The sequence below is a fragment of the Nematolebias whitei genome, chromosome 21 (assembly GCF_014905685.2).
Source record: "Nematolebias whitei isolate Nwh7 chromosome 21, NemWhi1, whole genome shotgun sequence".
Classification (NCBI taxonomy): Eukaryota; Metazoa; Chordata; class Actinopteri; order Cyprinodontiformes; family Rivulidae; genus Nematolebias; species Nematolebias whitei.
This window is the reverse complement of record NC_056518.1, coordinates 16,847,025-16,873,197: the sequence shown is the minus strand read 5'-3', so window position 1 is coordinate 16,873,197 and position 26,173 is coordinate 16,847,025. Positions and strand designations below refer to the sequence as shown.

Sequence of the window (26,173 nt, the reverse complement as noted above, 5' to 3'; positions counted from 1 at the left end):
CAAATTCAAAATGACCTGATTTGATATGTTTACAATGTTCCATTATGAATAAAATATGGATTTACAGTATAGTTGTGAATGAATGCATTCTGGTTTATGTTTATATTTTACAAAATGTCTCAATTTTGTGGAAGTTGTGGTTGTAAAGCAGATTTCTTTTTTCATGCTTTTTACTTTTCCACACTTCTTTGTGAACAATTCATAACAATTTTCATTATAATGAAACATTATAAAGTTATTGTATTAAAATATAGAACAATAACGAAAGTTACAGCTGTAACTATGGTTCTATGAATCCCGGATGACTGCCAGAGGCGGTGCTTAAAGCACTGAATGATCATTCTTGCGCATGCGCAGGTCGAGAATTTATGCCAACATAGTCACGTGTGACACCCGGGACATCGGTGAGTCTATATAAGCACGTGACAACGGTAGCCCAGTCCCTTAATCTTCTTGCGACACGCGATGATTCCGAGGGACCGAGCGCTCTGGCGGTCATCCGGGATTCATAGAACCGTAGTTACAGCTGTAACTTTCGTACTATTTCATCCCTACTGACCGCCAGAGGCAGTGCTTGAAGCACTGAATGACAATTGCCAACAGAGTCCTGAGGAATCACACCCACAAGAAGAAACAAAAGTTAAGTGTGCCCACCTTACTGAGACGGAGATGGATGCTGTGATAGGATCCCTTCCAACGGGTGAAAGGCAGCCAGGTTTACCCTGTAGAAACTGGCAAAGGTATTTGGGGATGACCAGGAGGCTGCTGCACATATCGCCTCCAGAGTGACCCCATTCATAGCGGCCCATAACACGCTAACGCTCCTGGTGGAATGGCATCGTACCCCTACAGGTGGCTGGCGGCCCTGCAGAGTGTACACCTGTTCCACCACATCCACAATCTAGTGCGCAAGGCGCTGCTTTGAAAGGGCCTGCCCTTTGCGAGGCCCTGCATAGCAAATGAACATATTATCAGACAGCCGCAGAGAAGCTGTCCATCTGATGTACGCTTCCAGTGCCCGAACAGGGCAGAGACTCGTCAGCACCATCTACATCGAAGCGAGCAAGCTGGAGAGGCAGAGAGTGGGTCGCAGATGGGGCCACCTTAGGGAAGAACGTTACGTTAGGCCAGAGTGTAACACCCGAACCAGCCGGGTTCCAACGGCAACAGTGCTTGTGAACAGATAGCGCATGTAGTTCACCTACTTGTTTGGCCGAAGTCATGGCCAGGAGAAACGCGGTCTTCTTAGACAAGCACTCAAGGCTCGCGTCCATCAAGGGCTCAAACGGAGCAGACCGCAGGGCAGCAAGGACCAGAGAGAGATCCCACACAGGCATGACGAGGCGTGTGGGGGGATGCAGACGTCTGGTGCCCCTCAGAAACAAGGACACATCCTTGTTACGACCTACTGTCTCCCCACCCACCACCGTATGCCAGCAAGAGATGGCAGCAACATAAACTTTCAGGGTGGTTGGAGACCAGCCCTGAGAAAGTAGCGCCTGAAGCAAAGTAAGAATAACAGAAAGAGGACAGTGTACGGGGTCCTCGTGTCTGGCATGACACCAGTTGCTGAAGACCTTCCACTTATGTGTGTACAACAGTCGTGTGGAAGGGGCCCTGGCATTATTCATTGTTCGTGCAACCTCTCCGTCATAATCTGAGAAAGTAATGCCGGGCCCTGTAGTAGCCAAGCCCAAAGCCGGAGGCGACTGGGGTCAGAGTGCAGGAGCTGACCCCCCCAACTGTGACAGGAGGTCCTTCCTGTGGGGTAGAGGCATTGGAGAGCTGCAACAGAGCCTGTGCAGCAGTGGAAACCAAGTTCTCCCAGGCCAGAGGGGAGTCACTAGGAGGACTTGATGCCCCTCTTGAAGGACTCTCCGGAGTGTTGGGCCTATCAGGGGAAGCGGCGGAAAAGCATACAGCAGCACCCTGGGCCAGTCGTGTGCCAGTGTGTCCTGACCCAGGGGACTGGCACTGCCTGCCAGAGAAAACCAAAGCGGGCAGTGTGTCGTTTCTTGAGATGCAAACAGGTCCACAGCTGCCTTGCCATACCTCTCCCAAATTACCCTCACCACCTCCAGATGTAGCCTCCACTCCCCAGGTGGTGGGCGTCCCTGAGACAGAAAATCTGCCGGCCCATTCCGCACTCCTGGAATATGGGCTGCCCTCAGGCTGGCAAAGAGGGGGGGCTGCCCAAAGTAAGAGGTCCCGGGTTAGTAGCAGCAATGTCAGCGACCATGTTCCACCTTAATGGTTGACATGAAAAACTGCAGAAGTATTGTCGGAACACACCAGGACATGCTTGGACCCCTTGAGAAGCCGGGCCAGAATTTAGCGAGGCGAGCCGGTCACAGGAACAGTGGAAAGACCTCAAACGCGCGTGAAGCGGGAAATATCCGACCCGCGCCGTGACGGTGGAAAAGGGGCATAAGGAAACCCAACGTGGCTAGCGAACGCGCTACCGCCAGGTCAACAGAAACAAAACAACTTACCAGTTGAAATACAATTGTTTAGAGGATACCAGCTTGCGCAGCCTCTGGAGGGCGAGACAGTCCCGCAACTCCAACCGTAGTCTCGAGGCTACCAGCATCAAGTAGAAAAGTAAACCTCTTACCACCTGCATGCGAGAAGATGACAAGGGACTGGCCTACCATTGTCACATGCTTATATAGACTCACCGGTGTCCCGGGTGTCACACGTGACTATGTTGGCATAAATTCTCGACCTGCGCATGTGCAAGAATGATCATTCAGTGCTTTAAGCACCGCCTCTGGCGGGCAGTAGGGATGAAATAGAACAAACTGCTGCTTACGTTAACTTGTTACAAAACTATATTAATTCTGCTGTAACGCATTTAAATTTTACCTTACACAATTCAAAATGTTACCTTTAAAAGATGGGTTACAACTACACCAAACTGTTATTTTAGTCTGAAAACAGCTGCGAGCTGTCATCAATGTTACTTTTTCACAATTTCCTTGCACAACACATCATAAATTCATCATAATGAACTCACTTTGTAAGAAGGCTCATCAGAGAATGTATTTTTATTGGAAGCTCTAGTTTAAATTCTGTTTCTACTTTTATGATAATTTTTTTCATGTTTTATCGAGTTGCTTTAAATTTGATCGGTTGTTTTGAATTTATAACATGTAAAAACAGAAGCAAACTCTTGGGGATTGTCAGGATGTGTAGTAAAATGTTGGGCAAATCCCTAGGAACCTCACTGACCTTCACAAGGTTAGGTCAGTGAAAAGGCCAGACTGATCCTGATCACCTAAATCAAGGTGAGTTTAGCATAGTTTTGTCCCAAGTTATCTGTTACAAAAATGCAGAGCTAACAGACTGAAAAACGCAATTATCCCTACAGCAATCAGGCTTCTTAATGAGCAGTTCTAATTATTTTAGTTACATTGGCTGGTCATGTTTGCATGTTTTGTATATCTACTGATTGTGAAACAAATTGCCCCTTGGAATAATAAAGATTATTGAGCTTGACTTCCATTTGAAAGTTTCTATAATTAATGTTCCAAAATGGAAAAGAAACACTTTTTTCTGTATCTCACACTTTTAAAACTCACCTGGTTTGTTTCCAATCAGACTCGCCCGAAGCAGAGTGAAATCTGCATCTACAAAAATGAAACACACGAAGTGAACGAGCAAATAAAATGGTACAACATACCACAGGACATAGGTTATGCACCAATCCATTTCTTAGAAAGCAAAGCGTTTAACTGCGTCACTGAAGTATAACCAATGTGAGCAAGTAGGTATATCTGCAGGCAAATTCGGGAGGCGTATCTGGGCGGTCATATCTGATTGGACTATAGGAAAATGGGCGTATCTATACGGACCCATCTGATTGGACAATAGAAAATAGGCGTGTCTGGTCGGCCACATCTGACTGGACGATAGAAAAAAAGTCTGAATGATAAAATGCCGTAATCACATACACATTATGTCTAAAAACAAGCCGTTATTGGCAGACTGTGTTAACCACAGGCATATTATGCCTATTGTGTTAACCGGTTCGACATTAGCGGCGTCTCAGGTTCAACACTGGCGGCGTCTCGGTTCGACATTAGCGGCGTCTCCATAACTTCTTTTTCCGCCTCTCTGAACACAGAACTTCCGGTTACATTTCAAAATAAGAGCAACATAACTGGGCCTTCATGAAAGCGGAGAAGAAACCCAAACAGAACTCCAGTCAGCCATCAGGTGAAAAGGCAGGTGAAAAGGAGGAACCCAGACCAGTGGTCATTCCATATGTTGAGGGAGTGTCAGAGAAACTGAGACGTTTATTTTCTAAACATAACGTCCCAGTGGCTTTTAAACCCCAAAAAACATTATGGCAAAGACTGGTTCATCCCAAAGATCCAGTCCCCCAACACAAACAGAGTAATATTGTGTATGCTGTTCAGTGTCAGGAGGGCTGTGATCAGTCTTACATCGGGGAAACTAAACAGCCACTGGCCAAAAGGATGGCCCAGCACAGAAGATCAACAACATCAGGCCAGGATTATGCGGTCTACACTCATCTCCAGGCCAGCGGTCACTCTTTCCGGGATGAAGATGTGCACATCCTGGACTGAGCGGAACGATGGTTTGAGAGAGGAGTAAAGGAGGCCATCTTTGTGAAAAGAAACCATCCATCATTAAACAGGTGGAGGCCTCCGGGTTCAACTGTCCCCCTCTTACAATGCAGTTATTGCTAGTATCACTCAGCCCCCTGTGAATAGTAAACAGCCATCAGTGTGCTAATGATCCATTGTTAGGCTGATGGTCCTTCTTGAGCATGTGATCAGCTGGTTTTGGTTGTCAGCAGCAAACTGGTTGATCCACTCTGAGACGGTGATATTTGGGAGACTGAGCTGAAAACAGCACCTCAGACTGAGGAAGTCTTTCGGATGAGAGACGAAACGTTTCTATATTTTTTTGCTTTTTTTATGTCCAGAGGACCAGATTTAACTTTTTTTTGGGATATATTAAATTAGTTAAATTAAGTTAAAGCATGCATCAGGATATTCAATTAAATTAGTATTATACTATAATAAAAGTGGTTTGTGCATGTTTACTGCAACATCTGAATGTCAGTATGTTTATTTTCCCCATTTGTATTCAGAATGGAAAGACCCCTCAACATCTGCTGTGTCACCTTTGTTTTTTTTTTGTTGTTTTTTTTTTAATGTCCAGAGGACCAGATTGAACTTTTTTGGATCTGCTGTGTCAGTTGACTGTCTATAATAATAATTATTATTTTTGTTGTTGTTTTTGTTGTTATTGTTGCTGTTATTGTTGATATTAATTTTACTATTTACAATATTTTTATTTTGGACTATGAATAAATATATTACTGATAGAGTATCTTTAAAAAAAAAAAAAAGTGCGTTTTGATAATGCCTGCCAAAGCGCGCGCAGCTACAACTACAGCAATGATGTCATGTTTTCGAATATACGCAGCCTGTAACATCCGGGTCCTGCGCCTGTAGCTCTTCAGAAGCTAACGTTAGCTGTCAAGCTGTCAAGTGGAGAGACTGGGGCAGACGTTTCAGCTTTCCCCCTGGCTTGTCCGCACAAAGCTTAGTTTCCCACTCAAATCACCAGAAATTAGATTATCCTCTAGCTCTCCAGCTGAAATAATGTAATGCATCACGGGAGGACGCAAAGAGGGACCTCCACATTTATACAATTTATATGCACCGAGTCTTGAGTGACGACAGTTCGTCGCTAGCTCACAAGCTAGCTTAGCTTAGCTACCACACACCTGTATTTCGTCGTTGTACACCTTCTGGTGTAAACTGCGGACACTTGGTCCCCGTCGCAGATTGAGCAACTGTCAACTGGTGTGTTAGTTATTTGGTAAGTAAAATATTAATTTTTTTACACAACATTTACAAGGGGCAAATGGGCAGTTGGCTACCTCTGCTAAATTAGATAGTTGGTAGCAGGGCCGACGGTTTTGCTCGCCTCAACACAACATAGTAAAGAAGAAGGCCTGTCAAAGTTAGTAGAAAGAGACAAGGGTCAAGGCCCGCTAAGAGGAAAGGCAGTTTTTAAAAATGTAATTTGAACGTGGTACATATCTAACTCGCCTTTAATCCAGCTATCTAAGCGGTTCTGTTAGCGCAGGCCCATCCTAGCTTACAACTCTAGGATCTAATACTTTCGTGTTTTCTACTGATAATCGAGAAACTAGTCATGTAGGTAGCTCTACGCCTCTGATATTAGTCTAATTACGTGTTCAGAATCGCGAAGGTCTGAGGTTTGGTGCATGAAAATTCAAGTAGACACTTTATTTTTTTATTTCTCTGTAAACGGAATGTAGAACTTGAATACATACATATTTAATTCTTAGAGGTTTCAATTCGTTGAACACCAAGTAACGTTCCTAATAAGTAGCTATAATGTGTTCTCGGGTTTACTATTTTTAGACTGGAGCAGAGGTCTAAACCCAGCTCCAAGATGCTTATCTTGTGCCACAAATGGGTGGAAGTCGTGATATCTGTTTATACTCAGTTGGAAGATTAAGTGTGTTTTTCTGTTAATACCCAGTTACACAATCTATTCTTGCACAGGTGGACACATTAAGTTCTCTGTTTTTGCTTATCTGAGGATTCACTTTTTAGTTGTTTTTAGTTTTTCGTAAATCATTTACTGACAACATATCTATTTATTTTTTTTGTTTGTTTTTTTATTTTGACTTAATTGTTGAATATTACCATCAAAATAATTATCTAAAACTGCACCAGTTTACAGAGAAAAAATCAATACAAAATACTCCACATTACTGAACAAAACCTTTTAATAAGTACATTTTAACAAAATATGATTTGCTGTATTTCTCATATATTGTGGTAGACATTGCATTACTTGTTTTTTTTAAACTACACTTGTCTCTAAACTGGTAACACATAAATACCAATATTATTTTTCCTGATTTAATAAAACGTTTGTTTTGATTGAATGTGGGTTGTATAATGTTTTACTCTTTAAGAGGTGTTTAACTTTTACATGGGTGTCATTCATTTAGGAATTTTGGGCCTCTTAGGCAGATACGCCCCCTTCACACCAGCTGTGTTTGCTTTGTAAATTGCTGAGATGCTGCATGATAGTCGAGCAATATGGAAGTTTTGTACACGCGCCATGTTATTTCACACCAGCAATTTGTTGTGTGTGTTGCTCCTGTACTGCTGCGTTGTGACTGTTTTCAGAAAGCTGACTTTCTTGCACCTGCTGCAGCTACCGCCTGCACAGTGGGCGTCCCAATGTATTTTTACAGAACAATGCCTGTGTATAATTTGAAAAGTGAAAACCAGAACATTAACTGGTTGTAACTTGATATATTGACGTGCAATTGCTGAAATTGCAATAAATTTATCATTCAAACAGGTAAACACTAAATTCTATATTAAAAGGTATATTATTGCTGATAGATTAGTGCAATAATTTATGTATTTTTTTAGAGGAAAGTGTTTCCCTTACACATTCACCAAATGTGAAAAACAAGAAAAAAATAAATAAAAATCACAGTTACAAATCTGGAGCCGACACGTGTGACGTGACACACACCTGGTGTGTATGTGTGCTTTAATCTGTCAACATGTGAACCAGAATCTAAATTTTGATATTTGGATACTGTGCACATACCAGCCTGCAGCCTGTATAAAATGGCACCTTTCTATTTGGTGTGCTGATTAACCACAATATTTAAACAAGCTCCAAATGTTGTCATCTGACATCACAGTCTAGATGTCCTGTGCAGCACAGATGTTCATTTTCTTATAACTACGAAAATACTGTATTTAGCTGCAGGTATATGCTAACCTTTTATCAGAGTTAGATTGTTTAAAGATGGTTTATGTCTGGCAAAACTGCAAATATCCACTATATTCTTAATTTTCTGACCAGAAGATTTAAGATTTTGTACCTGTATGTCATGATGACAGAACTGAAGTTGGGCTATTTCTTAGAAACACAAATTTTATTCTTATTTTGTGTTACAGGTTGTTAAAAGGACACAATGGGAGCATTTCTGGACAAACCAAAGATGGAAAAATACAATTCCCGTGGTGATGGTAACAACCTGAGGTATGGGCTGAGCAGCATGCAGGGTTGGAGGGTTGAAATGGAGGATGCACACACAGCAGTAATTGGCCTGCCTCGTGGTCTCGAGCTCTGGTCATTTTTTGCTGTTTACGATGGGCATGCCGGCTCTCAGGTGGCCAAGTACTGCTGTGAGCACCTCCTGGAACACATCACTAGCAACCCAGACTTCCAGAGTGCTCTACAGGAAGAAAACAATGTAGACAGCGTGAAGAATGGAATCCGCACAGGATTCTTGCAGATTGATGAACACATGCGAACCATCTCTGAGAAGAAGCATGGTGTCGACCGCAGCGGCTCCACTGCAGTAGGGGTGATGATTTCTCCAAGCCATATCTACTTTATCAACTGTGGTGACTCTCGGGGTCTCCTCAGCAGAGGGGGAGTTGTGCACTTCTTCACACAGGATCACAAACCTAACAACCCCCTTGAGAAGGAGAGAATCCAGAATGCAGGTGGCTCAGTTATGATCCAGCGAGTTAATGGATCTCTAGCTGTCTCAAGAGCTCTGGGAGACTTCGACTACAAGTGTGTGCACGGAAAAGGCCCAACAGAGCAACTTGTTTCTCCAGAGCCTGAAGTGTATGCAATAGAAAGATGCGACGGGGAAGATGAATTCATAATACTAGCTTGTGACGGCATCTGGGATGTCATGGCCAATGAGGAACTCTGTGACTTTGTGAGGTCAAGGCTAGAGGTTACAGAGGATCTTGAAAAAGTCAGCAATGAAATTGTCGACACCTGCTTATACAAGGTAGGACAGTCTCTCAAAACTTGTTCTGATATGCAAGTACACTGGTAGTTGTTAAAGTTATTTACATTGCTGTAATTGTTTGTTCTTTGATTTTCCACAGGGAAGCCGTGACAATATGAGTGTTGTGCTAATTTGCTTTCCTGGGGCTCCAAAGGTTTCTCCAGAAGCAGTGAAAAGGGAGGCTGAGCTGGATAGTTATCTTGAGGGCAAAGTAGAAGGTAAGAAATAGAAAAATATACATATAGAAGAACATCTTTGTAAAATCACTGTTTTGTATATTTTTTTTAATTGAGTAATATTTAGACTTGGGGAGCAAGTTTGGAAATATAAGTGTTTTAAAATTTACCATATTTAATTGATCCAAAAAAGTTCAATCTGGTCCTCTGGACATTCAAAAAAAAAAAAAAACAAAGCAAAGTTTTTATTTTTATTTTTTTTAATGTCCAGAGGACCAGATTGAACTTTTTTTGGATTTTTCTACCTGGATTATTGAGCATGCATCAGGACATGTTTAATTGAGCACAGATGGGTTTATTCTTAAATATAACCTATTTTTTTTTTTACATTTTAAAACCATTTCTCTAAGCGATTTTCCTGCTCAAGTATTTTCAGTCATAATTGCTGTGTGAAACGATCCATCGAGCCAAATATGACTTCATATTTACTTTTTACGCCAACATTATCATTATAAAAATAGTCTAACAAGCTCTAATCCATGTAACTTTTAGTTATAAATAAAATAAACTAAAACTGTGTAAACCTTTAAATGCATTTATGCCACATCAGTCGACTGTTTTATGCTAACAATCAAAAACTTTTAAACTTTTTTTAAAGAAGTGTTTTGTACTCTTGGACCTCCAGTCCACCTCAACAACCTTGAGGTTACACTAGAACTTTTTCACAAGATGTGTTAATTGCAAAGTGGAAGAGGGAATGATGTCGCCAAGCGTAAAAGTGGTATCAGGATATTTTTATGAATATACAAGTATGAGTACTTGAGGCTGTTATCGGGCCCAATGCTGTTCCCAGTATCTGTATCGGGACACCACCAATGAGTACAACATACTGTATTTTTCGCCCTAAAAGTTGCAGTTTTTGCATAATTTGCCTGCCCTGCGACTTATATGCCGAAGTAACGTATTTATGGATTTTTTCCCATATTTTTAAACCAATTTTTGGCTGAGATATGACTGTTTTCATTCATTCTGACTGAAAATATTGAACACTAACATTTTCAGCCACTAGATGGCAGTCGAGTAATATGGCATGCCTTTGTATCATGTAATGCGTAAAAGTGGCTATTAATGACACGGTCGACTTGCCTTAGCCTGCCACCGTCGTCTGCCTGGAGCAACCATCAAATCAGCTCCATTTTGCTGCGCCGCCCCGGTAAAATGCAGCTTGACCATCGAAGTGCATTTATTAAGTAAAAGTTCAACTGAGACACCTTTACTATAAAGTCAAGCAAACAAATTAATGTTTTTAGGTGGTTATTTTGTTAAATTTTGAAGAAATGCACAGCGACTCATCCCTATGCCATTCATGTTTTCACATATTGGCTTTTGAAATGCAGCTGACATTTTGAGACAGACGCACATCTGAGCCGTGCGTTGTTTGTACCGACAATTTTCGAGTGGCGGGTGCGTTCAGCGTGAGGGTTCAGCATGAAGGAAGAGGCTGCCTTTAGCTTTTTAGCTAGTGCACCTGCATTGCGAGCTGCTAGTTTAGCGTTACATCAGTGCAGACAGGTGGGTGGGGGGTGGGGTTCGGTAGACGGGACGCTCGGTTCTGTTGATGTGGCGGGGCGCCCCGCTTGTATAATGATAGGGGAAACACTGGGGCGGTGCAACAAGTACGGCGGAAAATACGTATTGTGAAAAATCTGCTGTCTTATCATCAGTTTAAATATCTGGAAACTATGGACATTATTTTTTTGTCCCTTTGTTCTTAATAAAATAAATATTTCTAAAATCATTGTGAAATTTTAGTACTCTGTATCAGTACTCAGTATTGGCAAGTACCCAAACTGACGTACTTGGTCTGATAAAACTGGTATCGAGCCACCCCTTGTACTAATTGAAAAAAAAAATTACAAGTAGCACACGAGTTGGCAAATTTAAACTTTGAGATTGAATTCAAATTTCAAGTTTAAGGCAATTTCTTTTCTTATTGTCAGTATTTAGGTCTCTTAAATTTGACCATTTATTCAAGAGCCAAAAAGGCACATTTGAGTTTCTAAGTTCTTAAACAAATGTTATTAGTGTGCTGCTAACATTTTTTATCTGTTTCAAAGTCCTGACAAACCACAACCCTGAATTTAAAGTTCTTGAAGAACTTTGCTTTGCGTGCCATTATACCCAAGTAGAAAGTGTTAGACCAGTGCTTTATAGACAAAAGGACTCAAACCAGCAGCCTATCTTCAGGATTCCCAGTGACTCTGGAAATAATTTCTAGACAGGGAAAACGCAAGTAATTTGAGAAAAAACAAAACATCAAAATTCTAGGAACACACAGGAAATTTGAACATTAATCAAAAGCTGATCTTTGATTATTATTTTTTTTTTAATCAAATTTTGTGTACATATATTAATGCCAGTATTCTAGTATAATTGATTCTATGTTCTGCTTCTACGGTGTACATAGTACATGTATCCTTACTGATTGGCTATGGTGTCTTTTTCATTTCTGATGTTATACAATATACTTAATTATTAAAGGAACGACTGTATGCACGTACTGACTGGAGTATTCTTACAGTCATCTCTCTCTGTTTATTGCTGTCTGTTGTTGTCGCTGTTGTCCATTGTTGTCATCACTCTTTGTTGAAATCAGGTCTCTCTTGTAAATGAGTCCTCGAGGCTCAATGGGATTTACCTGTCTAAAGGTTGAATGAATCTATGTAGTGACTGAAACATCTCGTGGAATTTCTGGGTTTACTCGGAGAACAATCAAGGAAAACTCTGGGAATTTAATTTTCATAAAATGCTGGGGACCCTGTTCTTATTGTAGTGTCTGATTCTGCCACGCCGCTGTTCTGCCTGAATATCAGAACCAACAAAAATGAGCTGCAGGTCCACTAAATTCAATCTGTTCAAGATTAAATCTTTCCCAGAGATGTCCATGCGTTTTTTACATGCTAATGCAAAACCATTCTTGCAGGTAAATTATTTTAAAACATTCTAGATTAATCCAATGTTTTTTTTCTAACAGAGATAATCAAGAAGCAGGAAGGTGTCCCAGATTTGGTTCATATTATGCGGATATTAGCATCCGAGAGCATCCCAAACCTTCCTCCAGGTGGAGAACTGGCAAGCAAGTAAGTAATTCTTGAAGTTAGAATAAATTTCATTCTTGACATTTGGAAGTGTTTCCTTTGTTTATTGCTGCCTTTACTATGGTAATACTTAATGTTTTTTTTTTACAAAAGTAATTTTTTATGTTTTTTTTCACTTGTTCCTGTACTCAGACGAAGTGTTATTGAGGCGGTGTACAACAAACTTAACCCATACCGAAGTGATGACACTGTAAGTATTGGGACAGTTTCTTAGATGTTTTTGTGTGCTTTATTTGGAGTATGCACAGTTTTGATGTGTGACCAGCAAAAATAAATTAATCTTATGCATGCATTTGCATGTAGAATTAGAACAAAGAAAATAGTTTATTTTTTGCAAATTGAGGCTATATTGGGTGATTATAGTTTGACTCTACAACAACAAAAAGATCCCTCCAAAGTCTTTTCACTCTATCAACAAAAATGCACAGTTGGTTGCCTTAACTAGTAAATACTAGAACAATATCTCTATTACTTGATTAAATTTTGATGAGGTTAAATGCATAATTGTTTTTGTGCTAAAAAGACTATCTGATTCTGCAATTTAAATTAGTTTTCACTCTAGATTAAATAAGCAACAAAGTTTTAATTGTCATGTTTGTCTGAGTAAAAATGCCCCTTTACAAACAGATTTAAAAAGTACATGGCTAATCAGAGGTTTGTGAACAGACTAACACAACTTAATGGGACATCGGTTAACTCTGACTTTTAAAAACTATTATTTTCACACTTGTTTATGAAACTTTTAAGTACAGACATGGCATTAGGTTCTTTGGCGAGTCTGGAAGTCTATTTATCATAATTAGTATACATTTTATACTGTATTGGTAAAATAAAATCAATGGCTGAGAACTCGTATACCATGACTTTAAGGGCCCTATTGTTGTTTTCACAGTGGATAAACTGTTGTTTTGTGGTGACAAAAGGACCTCCATTGTTATTTATGTTGTAGTAGTTTGTTGTGACATCAGCTTGCAGAAATGGCTTCAGTCTTAGGACAGTACAGTGATAAATGCATAACTTCTGTTCACCCTCACTTTTAACCTACATAGCCTGGCAAGTGTCAGATTTGGACCCCGGTGAGAGAAATCGGTGTTATTGGAGATGTAGTATGTGCAGAGTGAATTTTAGTTGAGCTAAGCTTTTGCTTCATTTTGGACACCTTGCATTCACTTTCTGAGCATCCAGTCAGCTTTCAATCTCCTCAGCATGTAGGTGTTTATTTCCTTTCTCTTCCCTAGTGAGATGTCTTTAATCCTCCACAAACAGTTTGAAGGTTGCTCCTGATTTCCAGCAACAGTTCTGTATTTTAGCACGTGGACAAAAACTTGTGCTTTTCTCTGGATCAAGAGTGGCTGCTGCATCTTTGCATGCCGAGGCTTTCCTGTGGTTCTTGCACATAGTCAGTTGCTGTTTTCCTAGATTTATGTGTGATTTAAAGGACACAGTCCTCGTCAAAAAACTAATATATCTCCTCTAGTACTTTAGTTCTGGAAGTCAAATCAATACAGTCTAGATTGAGTAAATGGACGCATTGTATTTAGTTTTAAAAGTGCCCAGGTGCAGACATAAGTTTTTTTTGTATTTTCCTATCTTAGAAGCCAATTTAATTAATTTTATTTATTATTCTAAGACACTTTGCAGATTACAAAGTTAACAACACCAGATTCCATTTGTCTGTGGAATGCAGCTATTCATTTGACTTTCTTCTTTTTTAACGTTGTTACCCGTTAAATCTGTACAGTCTATTGTACAACAGGCTTTGTTATGTAGACCTGTCGTTCATTTTATTTTATTTTTTTGTTGGGAAAACGATTTTGTTCAGAGTCGGTTTTCTTCATACCTCTTTGTGGATATAATCAATTTCTTTACACCATCAATTATGTCAGCTGCCATACAAACATTTTTTGTCTGTTCAGCTGATTTTGTGCCTTTTTTGTCTTCTATTATGTTTGTTGAAAATCAAGAAGTTTGTCCTGATGCGACAACTATTTCTTTGTTTTTGTTCTACTTTAATTTAGATCATTTTATGTTTTCATTACATCTAGCTCAGTACTTGAAAGTAAACGTCTAAGCTGGCCATTTTTAATATTTATGCCCTTTTTGAAGTACAGTAGCTTGTTTTATTTTTGTTGTGGATAATTAGGCAAAGCTTTCTTACATTTTTATTTTTTTCTGCTTTAAGAAATAGTATTTTAAGTGATAGCATTTTTGTAGCTGTTGATGCAAATGAAAGTTGCCTCAAAGATCAAATTTGTCATAACTGTGCTTGATAGTTCATACCTTTATACTCGATTTGTTTTATTTAGCTTTATTTAGTTTTCTAAATATTATTGGTGACTACTAAAAAAAATATTTTCCTTCTGTTGTGTTGCTTTTCCTGAATCTTATTGCCGTAGTGTAACTTGTTAATCTGGTCTGGGTTCTTTGTTGGACAGAAAATCTCTCGTGTTGTGGCGTGTGTTTACGTCTGTGATCAAACCTGCTCAGTCACATAAAGCTTTATAGTGATGTAGACGTCGTTTTAAATTCATCAGGCTCTGGATGTAATTCCAGCATTTATCATGGAGCATCAGATGGTAATCTATTAGACAAAAAAGTATTAACTTTTGAGAAAATGTTGTTGCCTGTGATAAAATATCAACAGAAAATGTACAGTTTTATGTAAGTATTTCTTAACACTCACTACGTACTTAATCTCTTTAAGAAAAGATGTCAGACACAGTCACAAACGTCTGTTTAGAAGTCGGTGGCTGTAGATCCTCATTGAACCTCTTAATGGTTCTTCATCTGTAATCTATAACCTTTCTGTGGTATTGCACTGTCTGAGGAAAATGGATGTCTGGACGCTAAATAATCAGAGCTAACCTGTTAAAGTTTTTCTTTGAGTTCAACTTTTGGTTGACAACAAAGAGAGGACAATAGTAGTGAATTTTTCTGAACAAGTCCAATCACAATAATGAAATTTTGAGTACGCAGAGACCTAGATTGAAACAATCTCTGGCAGCTTTTATTATGTCACCCCTCAGGCGTTTATCTGCTGTTTAACAAATCTCTCCTGACATCTTCGCACAAAAAAACACAATCAGCAGGTTTGTTTTGGTGGAAAAATAAAAAATAAAAATCTAAGGGCAGTGGTTTTTAAACTGACATACCAGTACTAGGGATTTGAAAGAAACACAAAAAATTTATATATTTTTTTGTAACCAAAGTATTCTTACAGTAAATTGAATTTTACTAAATGATGAATAAAAAAAATTAAAAACAAGGAACACAAATGTTAAGGTCCAAAGTAAAGGTTCAGAACGGCATTAAAACTACTGTATGTTGTTAACAGATGATTCTTTCCCCATGCACACTAAAATAACTCAATATCTTTAATTAAAAAAGGACCATGAGCTGCCAACGTAGTTCTTCAACTTTGTAATCAGCAGAATGAAAGTTTTAATCAAACCTGAATTTTATTTAAAAAAAAAAAAAATTAGATGGCCAAAAGATCTGTTACTAGGAAGCATTTACAGATCTCAAACTGGTTGGCTTTCTGTATAAAGTAGTCCCTCGCTACTTCGTGGTTCATTTATCACGGACTGCTCTATCGTGGTTTTTCAAAATAAGATTGGACATGACACACAATTGACTGATTGATGGATGAGCCACACGATCAGCATGGGATTTTTATTTAAAATAATTTTAAATTATTTAGCACCTCCTGCAGCTTTGTGCAGCCCAAACTGCAGGATAAACTTCCTGCTGCAACTGATCAGCTGTTCAACGTGCAGACCAGAGAAGTGGGCGTGGCCAAGAGTGCTTGCAGGTGGTGAAGAGCAGATGAGGCAGGGAGCTTAAATCATGACATATGTTCTTTTAGAGAGTTTAAAGTTTAGAAACATTAATTAGCAAATTGCAAGAGTGTGGGAAGGATTTAAAATGCCTTATTATATAAATATATATAAATATATATAAATAATAAAATAAACTACTACTTGCTACTTGTACTCCTACTTTGCAGATTTTCACTTATCGTGGGTCTTCAGGGTACGGAGCCCCCGCAATAAACAAGGGACTACTGTAATTCTGCACCATTACTTCTATGAAACAATTATCATCTTTTGAGATTACGTACCAAAAAAAAAAAATATATATATATATATTCCTTAATGACTAATATAAATGAAGGTAGGGGATTTGGTTATTATCAACAATCATAAGTAATTAAAGTGGATTAAAAAGTGGCTAGAGCAGGCTGAACAAAAAAAACAATTTGTCAGTTTTGCTATATGTATTGAACGTTTGCTACTTGAAAAGGATACATCTGATAAATGAATTTTTTATAGATTTCATAGATATTCTGTAGTATTTATTTGGATGCCGGAAGGGAAGTGGTATGATTCATTCGTTCTTGAAAGGTGTTTTATTTTTTTTATTTATTTGCTTTAGTTTTATGTCAGACGTACTGAACCTGTGCAGCTTTTGTTCGGTGCGTTTATAGACCTAGTCTGAAGGGTTTTTCCTTCCTCTTCTTTTTTTTTTATCAAGGACTCTGCATCCACAGACGACATGTGGTAACACAACCTCCTACCACTAACACAGCATAGAGTTTACAAACCACCATCCTCTCAAGACCCACAGCAGCTCAGCTCAGCAGTCTGCTTCTCCGTCACTCTGAGCTTTTGGTTTCTAAGAAGGGAATTCATGGGAGGAGGAGGAGGAGGAGGAGGAGGAGGAGGAGGAGGAGGAGGAGGAGGAGGAAGAGTTGCATGCACACAAACCTGGAATAGTGCAGCACCAGTCCACTCTGGAGTTCAGGATCCCCACCGTCTTGTCTCCCTTTTTTGTTCACCCTCCTTAATATTCTTCTCTAAAGTAATCCTCATCAAGTGAGTCCGCAAAGTTGTTTTCTTTTTGTTAAATAATCCGCTTAAATAGTATATTTTTGTTGCTGTAATTAATTTGATTCACATTTCCTTGTGTGTTTGTATATTTCTGTTTTTGTGAAGTGCAATTGTCCTGTACAAACCGCTTGTATTTAACGCAGCTTGATTTTAAGTAAAAGAAAAAACAAAAAAAAGGAAAGGGGAAAAAAAAATGGAAGAAATGGGGAAAAGATAACTTTTTATGCACTATCTGCCTTTTCCTGCTCTTTTGGAATTCAAATGTTTATTCAGTGAATATTACTGCTTGTCCTCCAGGCACAATGTCTCTGCGCTTTTACTTTCCCCCCACTGTCTTTTTCTTTTGTCCCAGTTAGTCTATGCTCCTAAGAAACGGGTAAATTGTATAGTTCACAGCACAGTAAGCTCTATATCAAACCAATTAAATCCCAAATGTTTTTTTTTTTCCTGTTTTTTTTATGGTTTTAATTAGGTAAGAGGTTTTCTGTAAATGCTCAAACAATAATGGCAACTTGACAGTATGTGGTGGACAAATAGTTTTTATTTATTTTCTTTGTTCGAGACTGATTTGTTGATGGTGATCCATGGCAACAGATTTGTGCAAATATATACTTGCAGGTGTGTGGGTGCTTGTGTGTATGTATGTGCACAGGTGCATCTAAAATAGGAGTGTGGAGAAAAAGTTCTTTTTTTTTTTTTTTTTGTCAATCATTTCAGAAAGTGAAATTCATATGTTGCATAGATTCACTACACACAGTGAACTATTCCAAGCCTTCGTTTCTTGTAATTTTGATGATTGTGGCTTACAAATACTGAAAAAACAAAATTCATTTATCATAAAATAAGAATATTCCACAACCAGCTTTTGGTACCGTTTGTCAGTGTGGGCAGGAGCCGCGTCCTGCTGGAAAATAAAATCAGCATCTCTATAAAGCTAGTCAGCAGAAGAAGCATGAAGTCTCTAAAATGTCCTGGTAGATGCTGCGTTGACTGTGGACTTCAGAAAACTCAGTGGACCAACACCAACAGAGGACATGGACCCAAACCATCACCAACTGTAGAAACTTCACTCTGGACTTCAAGCAACGTGGATTCTGGATCTCTCCACACTTCCTCCAGACTCTGGGACCTTGATTTCCAAATGACATGACAATTTATTTTAATCATAAAAGAGGACATTGGACCACTGAGCAGCAGTCCAGTTCTTGTCCTCAGCAGGTAAGACGCTTCTGACTCTGGTTCTGGAGTGGCTGGACTTGAGGAATGAGACGTTTGCAGCTCATGTCCAGGAGTTAAACAGCTGATTAGGGTGTGACACCAGGAGTTTACAATATTCAAACTCTTCACAATATTCTAATTTTCTGAATGAATTTAAGTTTTTCATTATTTGTAAGACGTAATCGTCAAAACTATAAGAAATAAGGGCTTGAAATATTTCACTGTTATGAATCTATTTAACGAGTCACTTTCTGAAATGATTGGCAAAAAAAAGGAAAATTTCACGATATTCCAATAATTTGAGCTGCGTCTGTAAATCTGTGGAAACGCAGATCAGTCTGATTTTTATTTTGCATGCAGTTTGTTCAGACACCTTGAGGGGCTGTATTTTAAGAAAATATCCATCCCATTCTACCCCCCACTCCCATTTTTACCCTGACAAAGACTTTCCAACCCCAAACAGCTTTGGCTAAAAGAAACCCGCTGCTGTTACATGTTGGAACGTTAAATTAATCTGAGGTGGCACATAATTGAACTTGCCGGTGGTGTACATTGTTTTGCAGCTTGTCAATTGTTAAATGATTTACTCATACATTGTGTCATATTTAAAAATATGATTTATTTTTCTAAATGTACAAGACCACTGTAGGTGCCATATAATTTTTTTTTTTTTTAACCACACTTTCAGCTTTATTACAGCCTAAGCCAATTTTTTGTTTTGTATTTGGTGCAAATAAACATTTTAAGTTCTTTGTCTCAGTATGAGGTGAACAGTTAAAGCACTGACTATTTTAAACAAAACCTCAGAATAACATTGTAGAAGCGTTTGGATCTTAAAACTAGTTTTCAAGACGTTGAAACTGAGAACACCCTGCAAGGAGTTCTCCTGTTTGTGTAGCACCTTTTTATTACCATAACTTAAATTTCTCCTCTTCCACATCATTATCCTCAGCACGTTTGCTGCTATAGTGTGTGATCTGTGGGTTAACTTTTATTTCTAATATCTCCCCCCAGAAGAATGGTAACTTATAAATCTGTATTAAACACAGTAGATGTATTTCTTAAAGAGAAATTGTTTTATTTCAGATTAATTTTTTGCCATTTTTTTTTGTCATGTTATTGTTATGGACATTTATGTATGTATATTTCTGCCCTAATTCTTTTGAGGAATAAATAATTTTGGTTGAATTAGTTTTATTTCCATGGCCAAAATGTGATACTGATTTGTCTTTTGATGATTGGCTAACAGATTTGCTTTTAATCATTTTTTTTACCGAGTTCATTTATATACTACAGTTAAATTGTACTAAATTTATATAATTTATAATCCTTAATTTATCAAAAAGACAATCCTAGCCATTTCACCTCATTTAGATTTGTGGTGGGTAGGTTGTTAAATTTTGTAAAGGAAGAAAAAAAGATTATTAAAGCTGCTTATTGATGTGCTTTTGTGGCAAAAATGCCAAAGACTCCTCCTGTTTGACAGAGTAAAAAATTAAAAAAAACTGCTCTACCCCTGCAAAACAAGTTTAAAAGAAAAAATAAATAGACATTTAGATTTTAGTGTTGGCTTTTAAAGGTACTCTGGTGGTTTTAGCTGCTGGTTTTGTTGTGGAGAATAAACTTGCAGGACACGTGACGGACTGCAGGGGGCGCTGGTGTGGATCTAAATGTCAATATAGAAGATTAGTTCTGGACAAGTATTAAGACAGGTTTCAAAAGAAACGGGTGTGAAAATGTATTTGTTAAACGGGCCTTGATAGCAATTTTTGTAAATGCTGAATGTATACTTTTCATTGCAAGTGACGACGCCACAGAGTACCTTCATGATTCAACAAAACATGAAAAATATCTGCAGTGATATCTGATTTGAACATCTCTTCCATTAAAACAAAACAGTTTGGCATCTGAACAAAATAAATTCCCTCACCTTTAGATTCATATAGCTCATGCATCGTGTAAAGTTGTTGGATTTATTCACAGTGTTTGAGCAAAGAAAACTTAATTGTATACAAAATGGAAGTTTTTGTATATTTTTCTTGTTTCAGTTCAGCAGCTCTTTGTGTTGCACAGCTTGTAGTAAAGTGCACTAAATATCTCTTACCTAACATTTGTATGCTCCTTGCAAACCCGACAGATGTTAATGCCTTTAAAGGCAACATTTTATGCTTCTTTTTCCTTTATTTTTTTATTTTCCTTAAAGCTCAAAGAGGAACAAACATGTTTTTTGTTTGTATGTTGGGTGGTTTAGAAACATCATGGCATGTCTCGCATTCTTGCATAGATAATTTTGAATGAATTATGTAACCCTTAAAAATAATTTTTACTCATTTTTATAATGGATTCCACAGAAAAAAAATGGATATTAGCCTCACAATGTGGACATTTTAGTCTAACTGGAATTTTAGCAACAAAAAAATAGTCTTGCATTTATTATTTTTTAAGGTATGTTGTTAACATTATGTTCAAGTTCCCAGAGAAGTATAAACAAGCCCACTCATGTCTTGAAATGAACAAATATGAATCCCGATCATATATACAGTATATAGTTTTTCATGAACTTAAATACCTCATGATCTCTATAGGAAGTGTTTATAAGCAGTTTACTTTAATAAGTTCTGTTTTTAATAGTTTGTTTTTTGTTAAAACAGATGTATCTGAGAAATTTGCTTGTGTACAGTGTTTATTGTACTGATGCTAATAAAACGAGATGGTATTTGGGAAGCTACTGCAAATGGCAGCTTATTTTAATGACTATTAAAACACGATCAGCTTTATCCTGGAAGCTAACAATACCCACCATCTTTTCCAGTGTATGAGACACTTCACAGTTCTGCAGTTGTACAGGGGTTTAGAAATGCGTGATGAAAATACACCAGTCAACCACAACATTAAAGCGTGGCAAAGGAAACCCTGGATTACAGTGGGGTCGGCACCTATTTCATGTTTTTCATCCTGAACTGGTGCTAATGAAAAGTGTGCTATACAGTCGTGTTTACATCCTGCCAAAGTAACATGATAAAGAGTGGGAACTCTGTAGGTTTCACAAAATGACATTGTGTTGTAACAAGGTGTGGGTTTGTTGTAGCTGATTGGCGTGTGACTAAAGTCATATGCACTGATCTGTTTAATGAGCTTTTTTTCTTAAACATAGAAAAGATGTAAAGCTATTTAAAGAGTTACTTTTGGTTGCCTGGATTGCATCCTGTATATTCTTGTACGGAGGATTACCTAGCAGAGGTTAGAGATTTTAAATGCTTGCGCCCTCGTGTACATATTGGTGTACCTCAGTCGAGGTGTTTACTGTGTGACCCTTAGCAGTGGTGGCTTGTTCGTCCCCTTACAGGGCGACCCGAGCCTCACTTGGCTGATCTTTTTCAGCTCATCAATAAGCTCACCGATTTGCCTTACCCACTCTCATGTTGCCCCCTAAAGTTCCTGCCCAACATAACACTATGGGTAATGCTGACATTACACAATTACAGATTGAAAACTTTTTATTTATTTAATTAGGTACTTAAACTCTTAAGTGACTGCTCTGGCTGTCACAAGGTACATTTTTCCCATGTCACTATATTTACTGTATTTTTTGGACTGTAAGGCGCATTAAGCGAAAAAACGTGTCAAACTTTATTCATCTCGTTCACAATAACCGCATAAAATTGTTTCGAGGTCGGTAAGCACAACCAGAATGAATACATAAGGCGCACCTGATTATAAGGTTCACTGTCTGTAAGAAAATTAAAGGATTTTAAGTGCGCATTATAGTCTGAAAAATACGGTCATCTTGGTTTTGAAGGTTTTTTTTTTCCCCACTGCAAAAGATGTCATGTTTAACAAATACAAGTGTTTTAACATAGTAACCTTGTAAGCATTCAAGATGTGCATACATACATCGGTGTACCTGCTCTACTTATGATTACATTCGAGAATAGCTTTAGAGTGCTGTAGTTAAGTATTGTCGATGTTGATTCAAATGCTTCTCAGAGGCCTCTGTGAGTGATTTTACAAAGTTCAATAACTGTATATTTTGTATTATGTTTTAGCTCCAAAGAAATGGCAGAAAAAAAAAAGAAAAAAGCTTTGTTCCCTGAACTAAATTGTATTATTTGTGTTGTCGATTGAACAAATTGCATTCCTTGCTTGTGAATAGATGCATTTTTCTCCCTGCTCCTAAAATTTTCTCATTCTTTCTTCCCTTTCTTTCATTTTTTTTAATCCATTGAAGTTTGAATAAAATTTCTAGTTTGCAGAATGTATTACTAAATAAATGGGTTGTCATCTTGTACTCCTGATTTCATCACTTTTTATCTGCCTTTTGTCCAAGTGCAACTTTTTCTTTGATGGTGACTGGTAAATTAGTTTGACAAAGCCCAGTTATGTTTCTTCAGCTATGAACAAAAAAAATAGATGAATAGGAGACACCAGGATTCAAAGAATGAGTTATCTGTTGGAAAATGAACATGCGTTCCACCATGCTGACAAGAAAAGAAGGGACAGGGGAAAAGGCATATACCTGTACAGTTGAAACCAGAAGTTTACATACACTATTTAAAAAGACGTGCATATTAATTTCCACACTGTCTGACATGAAATAAGACTCTTCCCATTTTAGGTCAATTATAATGACTATATTTTTTTCTATTTGCAAAATACCAGAATAATAAGATGGAGATTTTTATTGCAATTTTTATTACTTTCTTCGAAGTCAAAAGTTTAAATACACCAAAATTACTATGCCTTTAAATGATTTGGGACATTTGATGTCATGTCTTTGAAGCTTCTGATAGGTTTATTGATAACATCTGAGTTAATTAGAGACACGTCTGTGGATGTAATTTAAGGAACACCTGGAACACACTTGCTTTCTTGTGTAACATGGAAAAGTCGAAAGAAATCAGCCAACATATCAGGAAGAGAATTGTGGATTGCACAAGTCTGGTTCCTCCTTGGGTGCAATTTCCAGATGCCTGAAGGTGCCTCGTTCATCTGCACAAATAATTATACGCAAGTACAAACAAGTTGGGAATGTCCAGCCATCTCACAGCTCAGGATGGAGACGGGCTCTGTGTCCCAGAGATGAACGTGTTTCGGTCTGAAATGTGCAGATCAACCCAAGAACAAACGCAAAAGACCTGGTGAAGATGCTGGCTGGAGCTAAGAGTGTTTCATTATCCAGAGTGAAACTGTATCGACATGGGCTGAAAGGCCACTCTGGAAAAAGCCATTACTTCAAAAGAAACCTAAATAAGCCAGATTAATGTTTGCAAATGCACACAGGGACAAATACCTTAATTTTTGGAGACTAAAATGGAACTGTTTGCCAGTGATGACCATTGTTACGTTTGGAGGAAAAAGCCTGAGAGCACCATCCCCACTGTGAAACACGGGGGTGGCAGTATTATGTTGTGGGGTTGTTTTACTGCAGGAGGGACTGGTGTATTTCACAAAATAGATGGCATCATGAGGAAAGAACATGATGTGGAAATACTGAAGCAACATCTCAAGCCAGAAAGTTAAAGCTTGGGTCTTCCAAATGGACAATAACCCGAAGCATACTGCCAAACTGGTTACAGAGTGGTTCAAGGAGAACAAAGTTAGTGTTTTGGAGTGGCCATCACAAAACCCTGATCTCAATCCTATAGAAAATGTATGGGCAAAGCTGAAAAGACGTGAGAGCAGGGCAGCCTGCAAACATGGCCCTGTTCCACCAGTACTGTCAAGGAATGGGACAAAATTCCTGCCCACTATTGTGAGCAGCTTGTGGAAGGATGTCCAAAACGTTTGACCCAAGTCTTACAGTCGAAGGGCAATGGTACCAAATACTAATGGTGTATTTAAACTTTTGCCTTTGAAGAAAATAATAAAAATTGCCTTAAAAATTCTCACTCATTATTCTGGCATTTTCGCAAATAAAAAAAAAATGTTGGTAATCCTAACTGACCTAAAATGGGAAAAGCTTATTCAGATTTCACGTCGGTGTGTGAAAAAAAATAAAAATGCATACGTGTCTTTTTAAGTTGTGTATGTAAACTTCTGGTTTCAATTGTTCTCCTGTTAGAGGAGGTTTGATAAATTTCACCTCTGTGTAAATTATCCAACATCTGGAACATACATTTTCACAAACTGTTCTTATGCTGCTTTTTCAGCCAAATGAACTTCAGCTTCTGAATGATTATTTGTTGCGAGAAGTGAACCCACGTGACCTCTCTGAAAGGTGACAAAGTCTCGCCATGTTTGCCTCCTCGTGTCTTTTCCGCCAGTTTGTGGCGAGGGCACGCAAGGGGCTGGATTTCAGGCAGGGTCAGGGCAGTCTGCGGCCACTGGGATTAAGAACCACAGGAGGGATTACTCCAAATGTCAACATAATGTCATGAGCCGTGGCAGAAGGTCAAACGTTCAAATGGTGCTCAGTGGCAGGCAGTTAAGATGTGCAGTCTGGATTGAAGCATTCCTGAGTTGACTTAAAAAAAAGTAATTTTACACACATTTCTTCTTTAAATGCTAAAATAACACAATTACAACTTGAATGTTTTCTTTACATTAGTGTTTAATTGGATGTCTTTTTTTGTTTCCATGCTACAAATTTTGTTTTTGCAGTGAATTTCTGACTCATCAGTTAAATAAAATTGCCAGAGGGGGGCAGTGTTAATGGCTCTGGTGGTGATTAAAACCACTCACAAGTTCTCTGGTAGATGTTTCTCTAACATTTTCATTCAAATAAAATCCAGTGAGGTATACTTAAAGATGTTTCTCATTAACAAAACTCCAAATGAATTAATATAAAACTTTCTACCTTTAGGTAAAATACTTACATTTTAAATAAACCTCTGAAATCGGCATGTCTTAATACAGAGGTTGCTTTTAGAAAAACTAAATGTTTCCTCGTGGTTCACAGAAATATTGACAGCCACACTGTCTTTCTTCACGTGCTGCCTGCTGCGGACAGGAATAAGCTGCTGTTACCTTAACTGCTTAAACAAACTTAAATTATTGACCATAACTGCTAGAATACACGTGCAAGTAAGAATAAAAAATTGATATTTAACAACTGATCTGGGTCCAGATGAGTCTTTATTTGGGTCTCAGTCCATTCTGTGGTGCACCATTTGGAGACCCATATTCTAAAGATAGTTTTCAAAAATGGCTCATTGAGCGTATACCCAGCAGGCTCAAGGTCGAGGTTTCTTTATTGTCATTTACATCATATGTAGTACATGTGGTGGAACAAAATTGTGTCCACAGGGTCCCAGTTACATCCAATAAAAGTATAAATTGTAAAGAAAAACGGTAATAAGATCTAAGATATGAACTAAGAAATGCACTAAGCACTAATAGTGCAGAAGCGATACGCCAAACAGCAGCACGAACATGAGTGTGTGAGCAAATGAATATGAATGAACACAGCAGCATGAGATCAGCAGCATGAGATCAGCAGCATGGATAGTCAGCAGCACATATCAATAACCAAGTGGCATTACAGCATGGCATGCACAGGCTGGCTTTTAGTTTAAAAAATATGACATAATGCTTGATTTTTATTTTAGGTAAAGTCATGTCCAGATGTAATTTATAAAATCAGGAGAATTCACAATCTATAGGCCTTTGTCCTTTTAGTTTTGCATTGTATTCAGAATTAGAGGTCAAAGGTTGTTTTTTCTAGAGTGCACATCCCTCTGTATGTTAAAACTGAACTAGCTCATTAGATCTCAGGCTACCTGTGCACCCACGATGAATCGAGCTGCCCACATATTCCTGCACATTTAAAAAAAAGAGTCCGTTTCTGCACAGGCCGTTGTCAGATAGAGCCAGCTCGTCATCTGCCTGCCATTGTTGAGTGCATGTCATGCTCTGCTACTCGTGGCGGAAAAACCC

At 38.4% G+C, this 26,173-nt stretch overlaps 2 protein-coding genes across 2 annotated transcripts in view; both read left to right on the top strand.

The window, feature by feature from the left end:
- The window catches only part of pcnx4 (pecanex 4), a 26,744-nt gene extending 25,819 nt beyond the window's left edge, over positions 1 to 925 (top strand). Inside the window, exon 10 of the mRNA XM_037695347.1 lies at positions 853 to 925. Coding sequence (XP_037551275.1) covers positions 853 to 925 — 73 coding nt within the window. The remainder of the gene's footprint in view (positions 1 to 852) is intronic.
- Positions 926 to 5,438: 4,513 nt separating this feature from the next.
- ppm1aa (protein phosphatase, Mg2+/Mn2+ dependent, 1Aa) lies at positions 5,439 to 16,895 on the top strand. Its single transcript, XM_037694907.1, has 6 exons — positions 5,439 to 5,859; positions 8,004 to 8,857; positions 8,958 to 9,075; positions 12,068 to 12,173; positions 12,324 to 12,381; positions 16,725 to 16,895. Exons 2-6 carry the CDS (start codon positions 8,021 to 8,023, stop codon positions 16,752 to 16,754), a joined length of 1,149 nt encoding a protein of 382 aa, XP_037550835.1. The 5' UTR covers positions 5,439 to 5,859; positions 8,004 to 8,020; the 3' UTR covers positions 16,755 to 16,895.
- The last annotated feature ends 9,278 nt before the right edge of the window (positions 16,896 to 26,173 follow it).